Source organism: Electrona antarctica, assembly GCF_951216825.1.
Source record: "Electrona antarctica genome assembly, chromosome: 9".
NCBI lineage: Eukaryota > Metazoa > Chordata > Actinopteri > Myctophiformes > Myctophidae > Electrona > Electrona antarctica.
The window spans coordinates 6561668-6577332 of NC_136790.1; the positions used below are offsets into that span (position 1 = coordinate 6561668).

The window sequence follows — 15665 nt, forward strand, 5'->3', positions numbered from 1 at the left end:
TATTGTGATTAAAGGATGGTTAGCAAACAAAATAAGAGGAAAAAATAAAGTCTGCAACACTGGTATGAAAACTCAGTCAAATAAACCAGTGGAGCTGAGTTTTCATACCAGTGTTGCAGACTTTATTTTTTCCTCTTGTACTGCCTTTTGTCCAGCACCTGGGCTAGAGTGGAGGTGCATGCTCTATTACCTTTGTTAGCAAACCAAAATAAAACATGTAATCAAATATATTCATATTGTGTGGCAAATCGCTCTCCAAAGAAACCTTTTGCTAGTGTTATGTCTGTTTCCCTGGAGATGCATGGAGTCTGACTGAGACATGAACTAGAACCTGTTGAGAGCTCAGCCATGAGCCAGCCAATTTGAGCTAATGAGCTAAATAGACATTGTGATTTCCCAAACTGAAATACCACGCGTAGAAAAACAAAACTTCCCTGTTAGCTGTAACTAAGCTCTGCAGCGTTTTTTTAAAGCTTTTACGTCTGCAAACTTACCATGCATTTTTAAACTGGTATCACTCACTGTGTCACTCACTGACTCACCAGCATAGCTGATGGAGGATGACAGCATTTTGGACAAAACTCGTTATAAGCAGTGTTAAACTTTACTAGTGCTTTACCCATCATATCGGCAGGAGGTTTCTGCTCTCTCTACAGGGATTCCATGTTGTTGTAGTCGGTGTCTCTCATCTGTATCTGTTCAGAACTTCAGATGTCTGAGGATGAGACCTCTGTGCGGTCATCTTGACACCCAGCCTCAGCTGGAGGGGTTCTTGGCTTCTCTGAGCTCTCTCTGTTTTGGTTGAATATACCACAATGTTTGACAGATAACCTCCTCTATTTGTTTCTCTGCCACTGATTGAAGTTAAGACTCTTTTACTCCCAATTCTTTTTTTTCTTCTTTTTTTACTTTGGTCTTGCACAAAGACACTGTCAGTGGACAAGGCTCTTAACACATTGAGAGCCCACGCAAAACTGCCCAAAATCACTTTCATATACATTTTTTATAATTCAGCTGACTGTGGAGACACATGCTGGAACTTTTTACTTTGAAATGTTTTATAGTTTCTGAGTTATTTAATTTAAACGCCAAATGCATTCTCAATGGCGAAAACACAAACTTTGGCACAGTGTAAAAAAAAAAAAAAAAAGTGTTTTGATTTTTCTGATTTCTTTTTTCAATAAAAAAATAAATAAAATAAAAAATAAATAAAAATATATATATATATATATATATATTTTTTTGAAAGACGTCCACAGACGTCTTGGGCTATGCACGTGCGGTAATACCCAGGACGTCCACAGACGTTTTGGGCACAAAATGTGTTAACTTAACACATTGATTTCCGCCAGAAGTTTTGATCGTGAAAATACCTAAACTGGGAGTTTTTCACTAAACTTTGAAGAATCACCCGGTCGTGATCGTAACTCCATTTCAAAAGTCTGCCTTAAAAGTGCCATCGCTTGTCATAGTGTCGAAAGATATTCCACGGTCCCGATCAACGACACGAAGCGAGAACAGAGCCACATGGAGGCTGCCATGACTCTCCATAGGCAATGCATTGTGACTCAATTACCCAGAAGCCCTGAGAAGCGAGCGTCATATTTCTTTTGTTCCTGTCATGCGATCCAAACGTGACGTATCACAGAATGTCCTCCGTGTGTCTTAAAAGTGATCAAAAACAGTGAATAAAATCAATTAAACACAATTCGGGTAACTTGTTGTTGGGAGGGAAAGAGGTCTTTATCAATGAACTTGTGTAACTCGGATTTGGACGTCAATGTGTTAATATTTGGGTTCGGTGAGGATATACAGACTGACAAGAGCCTCTGCCGAAGAGCCTGCAACAAACAGAGTAAAGTAATTTGGGCTGTGTACTGTAATGCCAAACTGTTAATAAAATAAAAATGTACTTTTTGTAGGTGCTCGATTGTTATTAACGTGACTGGAACCGTGTATTAGACAATCATAGCAGGTGACTTCATGTTATGGCAGTTGGGCCTAAACCTTACTGAGCTGTCAAGTACGGATAGATCAAATTGACTGTTCCGACTCAAGGAAATAAGCTAATAAGCTGACTTTATCTTGCCAGCATAGTCACATTCAGCACCACTGCGGACAGATTTAAGAGTGAGTAATCAGGTCAGTTTCCCAGTATGATGAAAGTAAACAAACCCTGCAAACAATAAAAGTGTTAACGAACGCCTGATAGAAATACAATTGCAACGGGTGCTTCTCGAGGGGTCTTAGGGGTCTTCGTCGGGTATGATGATCATACCCGACGAAGACCCGTAAGGGGCGAAACGTTACCTAATAACATTTCCTGGGAGCTGATACAGTGTGCGGACAACCCTTCTTTTTCATTATTCATCCACAGTCAGAAAATTACATACAAATCAGACTGTACTGTACTGTACTGTACTGTACTGTACTGGTACTGTACTGTACTGTACTGTACTGTACTGTACTGTACAAGCTCTCCTCCCTGGCCTCTGTGTCTCTGTGTTAGGCTGCACAACAGTGACACTTGGTGGTGACAACAATATGCTACAGGGAGTCAGGGACACAGCCACACACAAAGCTGTCTATAGGAGTGGTTGCACCACTCAAAAAAACAACAGTACAAAATCACGTTATTATGAATTGTGAAATGCACCATGAAATACAATCATTCGATATTGCCATGATTGTCTGTTGGTATTCTGTGCTGCCTTGCCCAGGTGCAATAAATAACAATGAGAATGTCATGTTATCCTCTTGTATCTAGTGGAAGGAGGCCAAGCCAGATGAACTGATGGATTCCAAGATGAGGTGTGTGTTTGAGCTGCCTGCGGAAAATGAGAAAACGGTAAGCGCACACACACACACACACACACACACACACACACACACACACACACACACACAGGGTACAGGCTTTAGTTCCTACATACTATTGGTCCGAGTGTCATTAGACCGACAACCTACCTCAAACCCTGACCTAACCCTAACCGCAAGCACGTTATTTCAGCATGTCGGATCATTGGTGTGTTGGCTCTCCGTGTGCATCCCCACACACAGAAACACGCACGCATGTACGCACGCACACACGCGCACACACACATTATCTCTCTCTCTCTCTCTCTTAGTTTGTCCTTTTCACTCCATCTTCCTCTCCATCTCTGCCTCCATCTTATCACACCGACCCCCAGTGCGAGCTCTCTCATTCCATTGTTATCGACAACAACCCATCTGGTGTGTGTGCTCTCTCTCTCTCTCTCTCTCTCCGTTTCTCACACACTGTTTGTTATAGTTCTGACTTCATCCCAAACCACATGCAGCTGCAGACATTTAGCTCCCCGTTGGATAAGTCCAGTTGTGCAGGTTCCACAAACACCGGGAGGGGATCAGTTCGCCCGTTGTTGCTGTTTTCAATTCATTAGGAGCTGCGAGATCCATCCACATGGCTCCCAGTCACTATATCCACATGGCTCCCAGTCAGTATATCCACATGGCTCCCAGTCACTATATCCACATGGCTCCCAGTCAGTATATCCACATGGCTCCCAGTCAGTATATCCACATGGCTCCCAGTCAGTATATCCACATGGCTCCCAGTCAGTATATCCACATGGCTCCCAGTCAGTATATCCACATGGCTCCCAGTCAGTATATCCACATGGCTCCCAGTCAGTATATCCACATGGCTCCCAGTCAGTATATCCACATGGCTCCCAGTCAGTATAGCCACATGGCTCCCAGTCAGTATATCCACATGGCTCCCAGTCAGTATATCCACATGGCTCCCAGTCAGTATATCCACATGGCTCCCAGTCAGTATATCCACATGGCTCCCAGTCTGTATATCCACATGGCTCCCAGTCAGTATATCCACATGGCTCCCAGTCAGTATATCCACATGGCTCCCAGTCACTATATCCACATGGCTCCCAGTCAGTATACCCACATGGCTCCCAGTCTGTATATCCACATGGCTCCCAGTCAGTATAGCCACATGGCTCCCAGTCTGTGCAGTCAGTATATCCACATGGCTCCCAGTCAGTATATCCACATGGCTCCCAGTCAGTATATCCACATGGCTCCCAGTCTGTATATCCACATGGCTCCCAGTCAGTATATCCACATGGCTCCCAGTCAGTATAGCCACATGGCTCCCAGTCTGTGCAGTCAGTATATCCACATGGCTCCCAGTCAGTATATCCACATGGCTCCCAGTCAGTATATCCACATGGCTCCCAGTCAGTATATCCACATGGCTCCCAGTCAGTATATCCACATGGCTCCCAGTCAGTATATCCACATGGCTCCCAGTCAGTATAGCCACATGGCTCCCAGTCTGTGCAGTCAGTATATCCACATGGCTCCCAGTCAGTATATCCACATGGCTCCCAGTCAGTATATCCACATGGCTCCCAGTCTGTATATCCACATGGCTCCCAGTCAGTATATCCACATGGCTCCCAGTCAGTATAGCCACATGGCTCCCAGTCTGTGCAGTCAGTATATCCACATGGCTCCCAGTCAGTATATCCACATGGCTCCCAGTCAGTATATCCACATGGCTCCCAGTCAGTATATCCACATGGCTCCCAGTCAGTATATCCACATGGCTCCCAGTCAGTATATCCACATGGCTCCCAGTCACTATATCCACATGGCTCCCAGTCTGTATATCCACATGGCTCCCAGTCTGTATATCCACATGGCTCCCAGTCAGTATATCCACATGGCTCCCAGTCTGCGCAGTCAGTCAGTGCACCACGACGTCTGCTGGACAACAGATCGCAGCTGATATAGGCAGGAAGCAGCTTGATCCACTTACAAAGGGACAACCCCAGATGAACTCTCCCACTGACATGATAGGAGGGCTGGAATGTTTGTGTGTGCTGATGATGGGTGCATGTATGTATGTGTGCGTGGCGTGCGTTTGTGTTTGCAGTGCACATGTGTTTTGTAGTTGCCTGTTCAAGTACACGGACGGTACCTATGACAATGTGGCGCCCTCACCGCCACAGGGCACTCACTCAGGCAGTGGTGGGAAAAGTACATCAATGTTTCAGTTGAGGAAAAGTAATGCAGAAATACTCTTATCTTAAACCCATTTTGACCTGAGATCAGATTCTAAAAATGTCTTCTACATCCTGACAGTTTTCTGAAAAAGCTATGTTTCTATGTCAGTCGTTCTTCGATTTAAAAAAAATAGCAGACCTACAAGTTCATAGCGCGCCACTCGGTGGCGCGCTATGAGCTTGTAGATCTGCTATTTTTCAATAGCTAAAGCATAACATAATGCTAACACCAAAAGGGGTTCCCGCCCAAAATGGGTTAAGTAAATGTCCGGTATTCAAAATGTACTTGAGTAGAATTTACTTACCAAAAGTAGAAAGTACTCATTATGCAGAATGTCCCAATTCATACGTCATCAAATGTATAAAATGTATTTTACACGGCAACGCCGTGTGGGCTTGTTGATCGGCTACTTTTAGTTATAATGTAGAGCGAAAAACGGAAACGTCACTTGTATATAGAGCCTTGAGGGACGTGAGGGAAGTGTATTTAAGTGGTTTGAAGAGCAAAAAAACATAATGTACTGTACTTTACATGTCTGACAAATTGCTGTGGCTGTGTCTCTACAATCTTGGAGCTCCTGCTGCCTTTTGAATAGAGCAGTTCTCGGATGCATTTGTCGATGGCAGCCAGCAGCGTCACGGCTCTCCTGGTTCCTGTTCTTTTGTTCTCGTCTCTTTACTTGCTCTGTACCCTTTAGAAAATGAGCCTGCAGATTGGCTATTTTCAAATGGGGCTGAGGTGGTTAATGCATGTTTTGTAATAGCATCTACAAAGTAACTAGTAACTAAAGTTTTCAAATAATTGTAGTGGAGTAAAAGTGCAATATTTGCCTCTGAAATGTAGTGCAGTAAAAGTAAAAGTATTGGAAATACTCAAGTACAAATACCTCAAAATTGTACATAAGTACAGTACTTGTGTAAATGTACTTAGTTACATTCCATTCCACCACTGGTCTTACTAATGTAGAGAAGTTAAGGTGGTTATACCCTTTCTTTCTTACCCTTAACTTTCAGACCACTGCACTCTGGGTACTGCTTATTGGCCCAATGCGTATACCTGTCTGACATCTCACCTCCCTTTTTATTTTTACCAGCACGACATGGAGTCCACCACCAACAAGATGATGTCGTCCTCCGGCCTGCTGAAGTCGGAGTCCTCCACGCTGTCCATGAAGTCCATGAGCTCCACCCTGGACGACGGCGAGGTGAAGAAGATCATGGAGGAGTGCAAGAGGCTGCAGATGGAAGCACAGAGGCTACGGGAAGAGAACAAACAGATCCGGGTGGGTGAGAGAACAAGGCTTTAAGAACAAACAGATCCGGGTGGGTGAGACTGAGAGAACAAGGCTTTTCGTAGTCGCGTGGATTAACCCATTCTGACCTGAGATCAGATTCTAAAAATGTCTTCTACATCCTGACAGTTTTCTGAAAAAGCTATGTTTCTATGTCAGTCGTTCTTCGATTTTTCAAAAATAGCAGACCTACAAGCTCGTAGCGCGCCACTCGGTGGCGCGCTACGAGCTTGTAGATCTGATATTTTTCAATAGCTAAAGCATAACATAATGCTAACACCAAAAGGGGTTCCCGCCCAAAATGGGTTAAAGTCCTCCGTCGGCCCCCATGACTGATTTCACCTCATTTGGATTCTATAGAAATCCAAATGAGGGTTATTACCCTATTGTGTTGAATATTAGACTACATTTTCTTCCAATGGAAATTTCCTAAAAAATGGGGTTGTATTATAATCGGGGACTAAATCAAATCAAATCAAAGTTTATTTGTATAGCACATTTACATTGACCGAAGACAAACCAAAGTGCTGAACAAGAGCATGTAAACATGAACAGAGCAACAACAAGAGCATGTAAAGAAAAGAAAAGAAAAACAAAACAAAACAAAAACAAAGCAACAAGTGAGAGCAGAAGTATAAACAGACATGGTATAAGAAGGGTATGCGTTTTCAGGCAACATTCAAAACCAGGGAGAAAAAGTGGGTCTTTAGGAGAGATTTAAAAACACCCAGGGACTGGGCCGAACGAATGGGAAGGGGCAGGGCATTCCACAGTGTGGGACCGGCCACAGAGAAGGCTCAGTCACCTCTAGTGACACATGAGGTTCCAGGCACAATCAAACGCAGTTGGTCAGACTAGACTATTTGACATTCAATGTTCCTTTTTCCATGAGTCTTGAAAAATGGGAATCGCCGTATAATCAGAGTCGTCTTATATTCGGCACAATATGGGTAGTTATTTTAGTCTTCCAGAAAACCCTAATGATCGCACATTAATTCATAACCGCAATCGTTAACGCCATATCGTGTTACGTGTGTAGGACACACGGCGCTAGTGTGTGGTGGCTCCTTTCCCGCCATTTCACGACAAATTACATATTAGGACATGGCCTAGCAAAAATGTTCAGTCATTTTTGCTTTAATCCATGTAGTCGGTGTTTGTTTCTTTTCCTGCGTAAAGTTTACCGACTTTGATAAAGTTGATAAAGACGTGATAAAAGTGCCGATCGTGTCGAGTTAGTGACGCTTGACGTGAAATACACGTGTGAATACAAAAGGACGTGACTAATGGCTGACCCATGAAATAGGAAAGACGGTCCTATACAGAAAACGAAAGCGAACATGAAAACGATGTGTATTGTATGGAACTACTCGTGAACAAAGCCTTCACAAATGAAGACTATAGGCTCTGTTTCCAGAAGGTGTCATACCCACAGCAGATTTGAACAGGAAACACAATGTGCCATGCTCAGAATGCAGTCAGTAGAGCTACACAACATATCAACAGTACCACAGACGAAAAACAGTCTAAGTCCAAATTTCAGACTGACCCCTCCACGAAAAGGCCTCGTTGTCCTGAACCCTTATCTATCATTTATATATTATGGATCAATAGTGTGGACTTAGACTGTTATTCGTCTGTGGTACTCTGTTGGATTTTCCTTTATTCACATTGCAAGTTTACAGGTATAATGTGAAATTCCTTTGTTTTCATGCACGTTCCATCATTTTGTAGTTTGTTTTATTATTTTTTTGTGAGAAGGGAGAGGATAGAATGGTATAAGATCAGGGAAGAAAAACGGTATAGAAACAAGTCAAAGAATCAAATATATGAGCATTTTTATGCATGAGGCGGCATTAAAAGCAGCAGTGATTTTGCCCAGCCCTATACCTACTGTACCTCCTGTACCTACTGTACCTACTGTACCTCCACGGCAGTTATGGTCTCCCTGGGAACCTCCTCACTGTCTCCAGCCCTAGACCTACTGTACCTCCACGGCAGTTATGGTCTCCCTAGGAACCTCCTCACTGTCTCCAGCCCTAGACCTACTGTACCTCCATGGCAGGTATGGTGTCCCTAGGAACCTCCTCACTGTCTCCAGCCCTGTACCTACTGTACCTCCACGGCAGGTATGGTCTCCCTAGGAACCTCCTCACTGTCTCCAGCCCTATAAGACCTACTGTACCTCCACGGCAGGTATGGTCTCCCTAGGAACCTCCTCTATACCTACTGTACCTCCATGGCAGGTATGGTCTCCCTAGGAACCTCCTCACTGTCTCCAGCCCTAGACCTACTGTACCTCCATGGCAGGTATGGTGTCCCTAGGAACCTCCTCACTGTCTCCAGCCCTGTACCTACTGTACCTCCACGGCAGGTATGGTCTCCCTAGGAACCTCCTCACTGTCTCCAGCCCTAGACCTACTGTACCTCCATGGCAGGTATGGTGTCCCTAGGAACCTCCTCACTGTCTCCAGCCCTATAAGACCTACTGTACCTCCACGGCAGTTATGGTCTCCCTAGGAACCTCCTCACTGTCTCCAGCCCTGTACCTACTGTACCTCCACGGCAGGTATGGTCTCCCTAGGAACCTCCTCACTGTCTCCAGCCCTAATACCTACTGTACCTCCATGGCAGGTATGGTGTCCCTAGGAACCTCCTCACTGTCTCCAGCCCTATAAGACCTACTGTACCTCCATGGCAGGTATGGTCTCCCTAGGAACCTCCTCACTGTCTCCAGGTCTATACCTACTGTACCTCCACGGCAGTTATGGTCTCCCTAGGAACCTCCTCACTGTCTCCAGCCCTGTACCTACTGTACCTCCACGGCAGGTATGGTCTCCCTAGGAACCTCCTCACTGTCTCCAGCCCTGTACCTACTGTACCTCCACGGCAGGTATGGTCTCCCTAGGAACCTCCTCACTGTCTCCAGCCCTGTACCTACTGTACCTCCACGGCAGGTATGGTCTCCCTAGGAACCTCCTCACTGTCTCCAGCCCTATACCCACTGTACCTACTGTACCTCCACGGCAGTTATGGTCTCCCTATGAACCTCCTCACTGTCTCCAGGTCTGTACCTACTGTACCTCCACGGCAGTTATGGTCTCCCTATGAACCTCCTCACTGTCTCCAGCCCTAGACCTACTGTACCTCCACGGCAGTTATGGTCTCCCTATGAACCTCCTCACTGTCTCCAGGTCTGTACCTACTGTACCTCCACGGCAGTTATGGTCTCCCTATGAACCTCCTCACTGTCTCCAGCCCTAGACCTACTGTACCTCCACGGCAGTTATGGTCTCCCTAGGAACCTCCTCACTGTCTCCAGGTGTGTTGGTTGTCCACAGCCTTCCCAGGTCAAAAATGGCAGTTGGCAGTACACGATCTACATGTACAGTGGGGAAAGAAAGTGACAAAACAGAGCCCCCAGAGCCTTCGTCAGGTATACCGTGTACCTGGTATACCTTATTTAAGGTAAATCCACATTATGAACATATTCTACTTGAGAGAAGGTAAACCGCCCAGCATAAGACTTGACCGGCCTAATAGGAGGATATGGATAGAACGCCAGCCTACTTGGCAGGGGCATATCAAGGTGGGGAAAAGTGGGACTGAGTTACTAGGGCCCAAGGTGGGATATTATGATTAGAGACTGGATATATCGCATGGAACTTTGGCTATCATGATATGGCATAATATTTTCTTGGTTTTAATTACTAACACCCTATTTTATACTTTGGAATTTGCATTTGGTAAAACACGGCAGTTATGCTCTCCCTATGAACCTCCTCACTGACCCCCCTTTAATATTAATACAATGGGCCCGGGCGGCTCGCGTAGCCGTCTGGGCACCTTTGCTGGTAATCCAGTCTGGCAGTGTGCCGCGGGTTCGACTCCCGATCCCGGTGGCCTTTACTGCATGTCACCCCCCCATCTCTCTCTCCCCATGTCCTGTCAGCCTACTGTATACCTATCCCTCTATAAAAAAGAAAATAAAGGCAAAAGCCACAAAAAATATATCTTTAAAATATTAATACAATGGCATTTCTGTTTTTGTTTAATCTTTTATTTAGACTCCATAGAGTTATATCAAACCTCTCATGCCCTTCTTTGTCAGCCCAGTAATGGATGGTGGAAAGAGAAGCTCAACACATCTATCAAAGGGTTGTGACTCAAACACATGATGTTCGTGTACAATATACTGTATATGCCCCTTTTGATGTTTATAAACCAAGCCCCTTTAAACCCACATTCTAAAGAGAAGGCTTTCCAAAGTGCATTTCGGGCTGCTCTAAACGGAAGAACTGAGCAGTGAGTCAGACAGTCACTCCTTAAACCAGTAGAATGGAAGGGAGTGCTGATTAATACAAAGTTGAAAACCCCCAAGTGATATTGCAGCAGCACCCCACCCCTCCTTTGGTCCTTTATTATACCCCCACCCCTCCTTTGGTCCTTTATTATACTCTGAATTGATCCTTAATCAGCGGCAGACCTCAGTCTTGTAGCTCCCAAGGCATTTCTGGTCCGTCGATGAGCATGCCATCAATCACAATGATGTCATCAATCACAACCATCATTGAAGTAGGGTTTAGGGTTTGTGCTTTTAAATATCTGGCTGGCGATGAGTCTCTCTCTCTCTCTCTTACACACACACACACACACACACACACACACACACACACTCACATGCAGTCATACTGTACACGCGCACATGCACTCACACACTCATATACACACTTCACATTCCCTCTCTCCCACATATACACACACACATCCACACACCACTGACAGCCAAGTGAGAGACACCCCCCAACACACCACCACTACCTACCCTTTAAGTGTTGCCAGAGGCAGAACGACTGTTGGCCGCTCCTGCGGCTCAGATTAAACTATCAGAGAGACCCCATGTCCCCCCCCCCCCCCCCCCCCCCCCCCTCCCGCTGCTGGGAAATCAAGAGTGTTAAAGCCTGGCGCCTTTTTGTGCTCCTCAGAGGGTTGGTTTGAAATGCAGATTTAAGCTTGTCCCGTTTCTTTGAATTAGTGAATTTTCTGTTGGTGACTAATTGATACACTGGCCCCTCTCTCCTCCTCCGCTCTCCTAATCTCTTCGTCGGTCTGTCTCACTCCGTTTCCTGCGTCAATTCACCCTTTCTATTATTCCACAACACTCCTTCCTTTCATCCTTTTTGAGCTAGGGGGTGCTAGCCCCTCCAACGCCTGGCTTCTCTGGACTTTAAATGTTTGCTTTATTCATCCCCCCCCCCACCCACCCACTCCCCGTGACATCCTGTGGCAGCAAAAGAATGAGACGAGGCGTCCCTCACTTCACGCAAGTGTGATTATTTTTGCCAGGTGCTTAAAGTGCCTGGACTACATTGGACCCACCACCACTGAAGACCGTAAAGACGACTGTAGTGGCGACGTGACCACCTAGTCATGATTGGCTGCCTCCTAGCGACCTTACTAGCGACCTGTAGTCATTATTGTCTGCCTCCTAATGATAGTCTGATAGGCATAAAAACTCATACTCTGAACGCGGAGCTAGTGGCAACAGAAGCTAATGTTATGAGCTAACTGGAGCTAGAGGTCAACCATATAATAGCAAAACGCAGTGAGCGAACCAACAAAAGAATGTCAGAAACTAACAAACGACCGATACAAGAGCTTGTTGCACCTGGCAGTTATGACTGAGAGTCATTCTTGTTTTTGAGGGGCGCTAGCCCTACCTATGCCTAGCTGTGTGTTTGTGTGTACCTAATAGCGATGACTTGGTTGGCTGAGCACCCCATAGCGAGGATTTGATTGGCTGAGCAATGTATGTAGGTATTGAGGATTAAAAGTGAGGACGCCAATTGTGATTGGCCAGAATGCGATGATGTACGATGATTAAGAGCTTCTTTTCTTTCCTCCCTTGCTTTCCTCCGGTTTGCCGTTTCTTAACCAAACCTCCCCCCCGTGTCTCTTCCACCCCACGTCCCCCTTCCTCACCTCTGTGCTCCCCCGCCCCCCCCCCCCCCCCCCCCCCCCCCCCCCCCCCCCCACACAGGAGGACGACGGTTTGCGGATGAGGAAGAGCAACGTGATGTCATCTCAGCACTCCTCCTCGGTGGCCATGGTGAAGGAGGAGGGCCTGAGTGCCCGCACGGTGGCCCTCATCGTGCTGTTCTTTGTGGTGGGCGTCATCGTGGGCAAGTTGGTCTTGTAGAGAGAGAGAGGGAGAGGGAGAGAGAGAGCACAGTACGCTTCCGTTCGCTCGGCCCACAGCATGCTTTTTTGGGGGGTGGGGGGGGGGGGGGTTGGGTGGTGTGGGCGGGTTGGTTATGAAACAAACAAACTTTGTTTGTTTCATAACAAGGTGAGATGTGCAATTGCAAATTGAGTCATTGTGTTTATGAACAAAACCAACCCAACTGTTACAGATCTTGCCTCTACGTAAACATTACATAATCCTTTTCTGGCCCCCTTCTTCCTGAAGTTTCATGTTATACAGATTGATAACCATTTCTGGGGATTAGGGTGGGGGGGGGGGTGGGGGTTGGGAACATGACTTCTTGCTAGTGATTCTTCAGACAAAAGGATTTTCTAAACACTGGCGAGCAGGTGGCGGGCGGCTGTGGTAGTGTGGCGGTGCATCGATGGCGGCGCTGCGACTGGGTCCGTTTGCATTGTGTGAATGTCATATAAGCGTATTGTTGTTTCTTTTTTTCTAAAAGTGACAAAGGCCTGAGCCTACGTATATCTATACGTAACCGTAACCCCCACCCCGACTGTACAGTATACAGTATTTCAAGGTTTGCCGTGTTCCTTCCAGCAAAACCCCCCTTTTACGGGAAGGTGGGATTTTTGCAGCGAGATGTTCCAGAGAGAGGCTATAGGCGTTAGTCGACACAGGGCTATTGTCAATCAACATGACTCCTCCAATCAGAGGCTTTGTATAGACCGGCTTGTCTTTGATTGGACAAAAAAATGTGATCAACTATATCGTACACAATACTACAACACCCCCCCCCCCCCCCCCAACCACCCACCCGTCTAGTTGATTCCCTTTACCCTATAACTACATCACCATTTTCCCAGGTGACAGAAGAGATACTTGATTGCATGCCTCCACAGAGCGTGTTTGGATTTGGACTTTTGGAATTTAATTTAAATGCTTTTATTATTGTGATAATGATGTTGCTTTGGCTGTAGGTTTGCACAACTCAATCTTCAGATTTTATTTTTTGTTTTTTTCTCACATTTCTATGATTGTTGTTACTAAAACTAAAAGGAGCTCCAGGTTGGTAGGATTGGGTTCTTTTTCTAAATGGTTTCTGGATGTAAGCCGTTTGCCTTGTGACCTGTTTGAGCAAGTCATTCTTAGTCAGAGAGAGAGTGAGAGAAAGTTAAAGTAAGTTGAAAGAAGGTACATGTAGAGTGAAATGAATGGATCATATTTTATGCCATTACAGTAACTACACTGAGGTGCAATACATAATCTCAAATCTTGTTCCATGTTAAGCATATTGTGCTTTTCCTGTTTGTTTTTCCTGCTCGTTTTGTCATACTGTCCTATTAAGCCATATATTTGTTGGCATTGCTATGACAGAGCAAATCTATGTCTGTCTGCAGAATCTGTGTTGTCCTGTTCGAGCGCTCCACACTGTCTGTCCAAAGTTTCATTCCAGTGCTGTCGTATGTACAGTATTGGTTTGATTTGCATTCATCAGTTAGTTGACTATTCCCAATATATCCACTTGAAGTCGTTCATTTTAATGCACTATGGTTGAAAGAACATATACTGTATTTTATAGCTTTTTGTTTGTTCATGTGTCTGGCCCATGGGGAGGGGGAGGGGGGGGGGGGGAGCGCATATAACCCGTCAAGGGTCTTGTTTTGGGTTTTTTGGTTTAAAAAATAATACTAATAAAAAAAGGAAGACAATACACTCCATATGTTTCATCTCACAATTTGCATATTGTGGATAAGACGAAAGGTTCCGTGATGAGGAGTATTATTTTGGATGAAGGAAAGAAATGATAATTTGCTGTACCTACATGTACGTGAGATGAGCGGGGAGGGAGTAGTACATTCACTCCCAATAAAGCTGAAGGATAAAGTGATTACCACTACCTGTAAACTGTAAAATATTAAAGCCTGACTTATACTTAATCGCACAACCGTGTCCCTCGTCGAAAATAGCCGATCTACGTGCGATGTTGCATTGAGTAGCTTGTACATCAACTATTTTCGGTGTGTATGTGTGTGTGATACCGTCACATAAATTCAGCATAAGTGTGATTTTAACGCGAGTGTGAAAAGTTTAACGCTTGAATGAACACGTCCAGTTTTCCGTGCGTAGCGGTGGACAGATGGGGCTATAGGAGGCTGGGAGCTAACCACAGGGCGTTGCATATTTCTACTGTACCTCTTGTCAGGGTGCTGGGTTTGAGGATGACTTGCTGCTTAAAGGGAGGGCAGAGCAGGCCTGAGCTACAACTACAACCCCATCCTGGGTTGTTGTGAAGAGACCTGGGTCCATTATTGTTTGGAAAAATAAATCTCACGCTTCGTTTTATTCACCTGCTTGGGAGGAGGTGGTTTCGTTTGACCCCGTCTTTCAGAGTGTACCAGAAGGCCTCGGGTCATCTGGTATACTCAATCGCAGAAAAGTAATAGAACTAAAAACAAATGTAATGTACTTTTGATTGTACTCGGGCAGGTCACAAGAAACACGAAGGAGAATTATTTATTTTTTACAAACGTATGAATCCCGGTCTGCTTGTGAACACACTACAATTTACATTGACCTATCCTGGAGTCTCTGACCATCACCGTGATCAATGTAAGCAGTCAGGCAACTGTTTTGTATGTACATAAATAAATAAATAAATAAGTCTATCTGAGATGATTAATATTCCTAGTCTAGTAGTCTCTCTGGTGTATAAAAAAACAACCCAACCTTGTTGGACTATGTAGCATCTTAATAAATTAAATTAATAAAGCCCTTACCCAACTCTGTGTGAAGTTATTTCCTGTTTGGTTAATGATACTCATGCATGCAACATTATAAACGACTTTGATGTTCTCACCATCAGAAGCATGCTATGCTAGCTAACTTTTTATTTTCATCAATCACACTAACTTGTAATTTGTCTGGCATTTTTGCACTGGTCAGGCTCATTACGTCCCCGGAGGAGAACAGTGTAATTACATCACCCTCCCTGTCGCCAAATAACCACTGGCAGTTTGCGGCAGAAAGCTCTCACGGCCTCTGCAATTAGCACTCACATCACAGGCAGAGACAGAGACACGGCCACAACGTAGAATC

General features: G+C 45.2%; 1 protein-coding gene across 1 annotated transcript in view; it reads left to right on the forward strand.

Annotated features, from left to right (window-relative positions):
• vapb (VAMP (vesicle-associated membrane protein)-associated protein B and C) overlaps nt 1–15345 on the forward strand; it is a 39972-nt gene extending 24627 nt beyond the window's left edge. The window contains exons 4-6 of the mRNA XM_079509577.1: nt 2768–2848; nt 6164–6352; nt 12402–15345. Of these exons, the coding sequence (XP_079365703.1) occupies nt 2768–2848; nt 6164–6352; nt 12402–12560 (429 nt within the window). The 3' untranslated portion in view covers nt 12561–15345. The remainder of the gene's footprint in view (nt 1–2767; nt 2849–6163; nt 6353–12401) is intronic.
• The last annotated feature ends 320 nt before the right edge of the window (nt 15346–15665 follow it).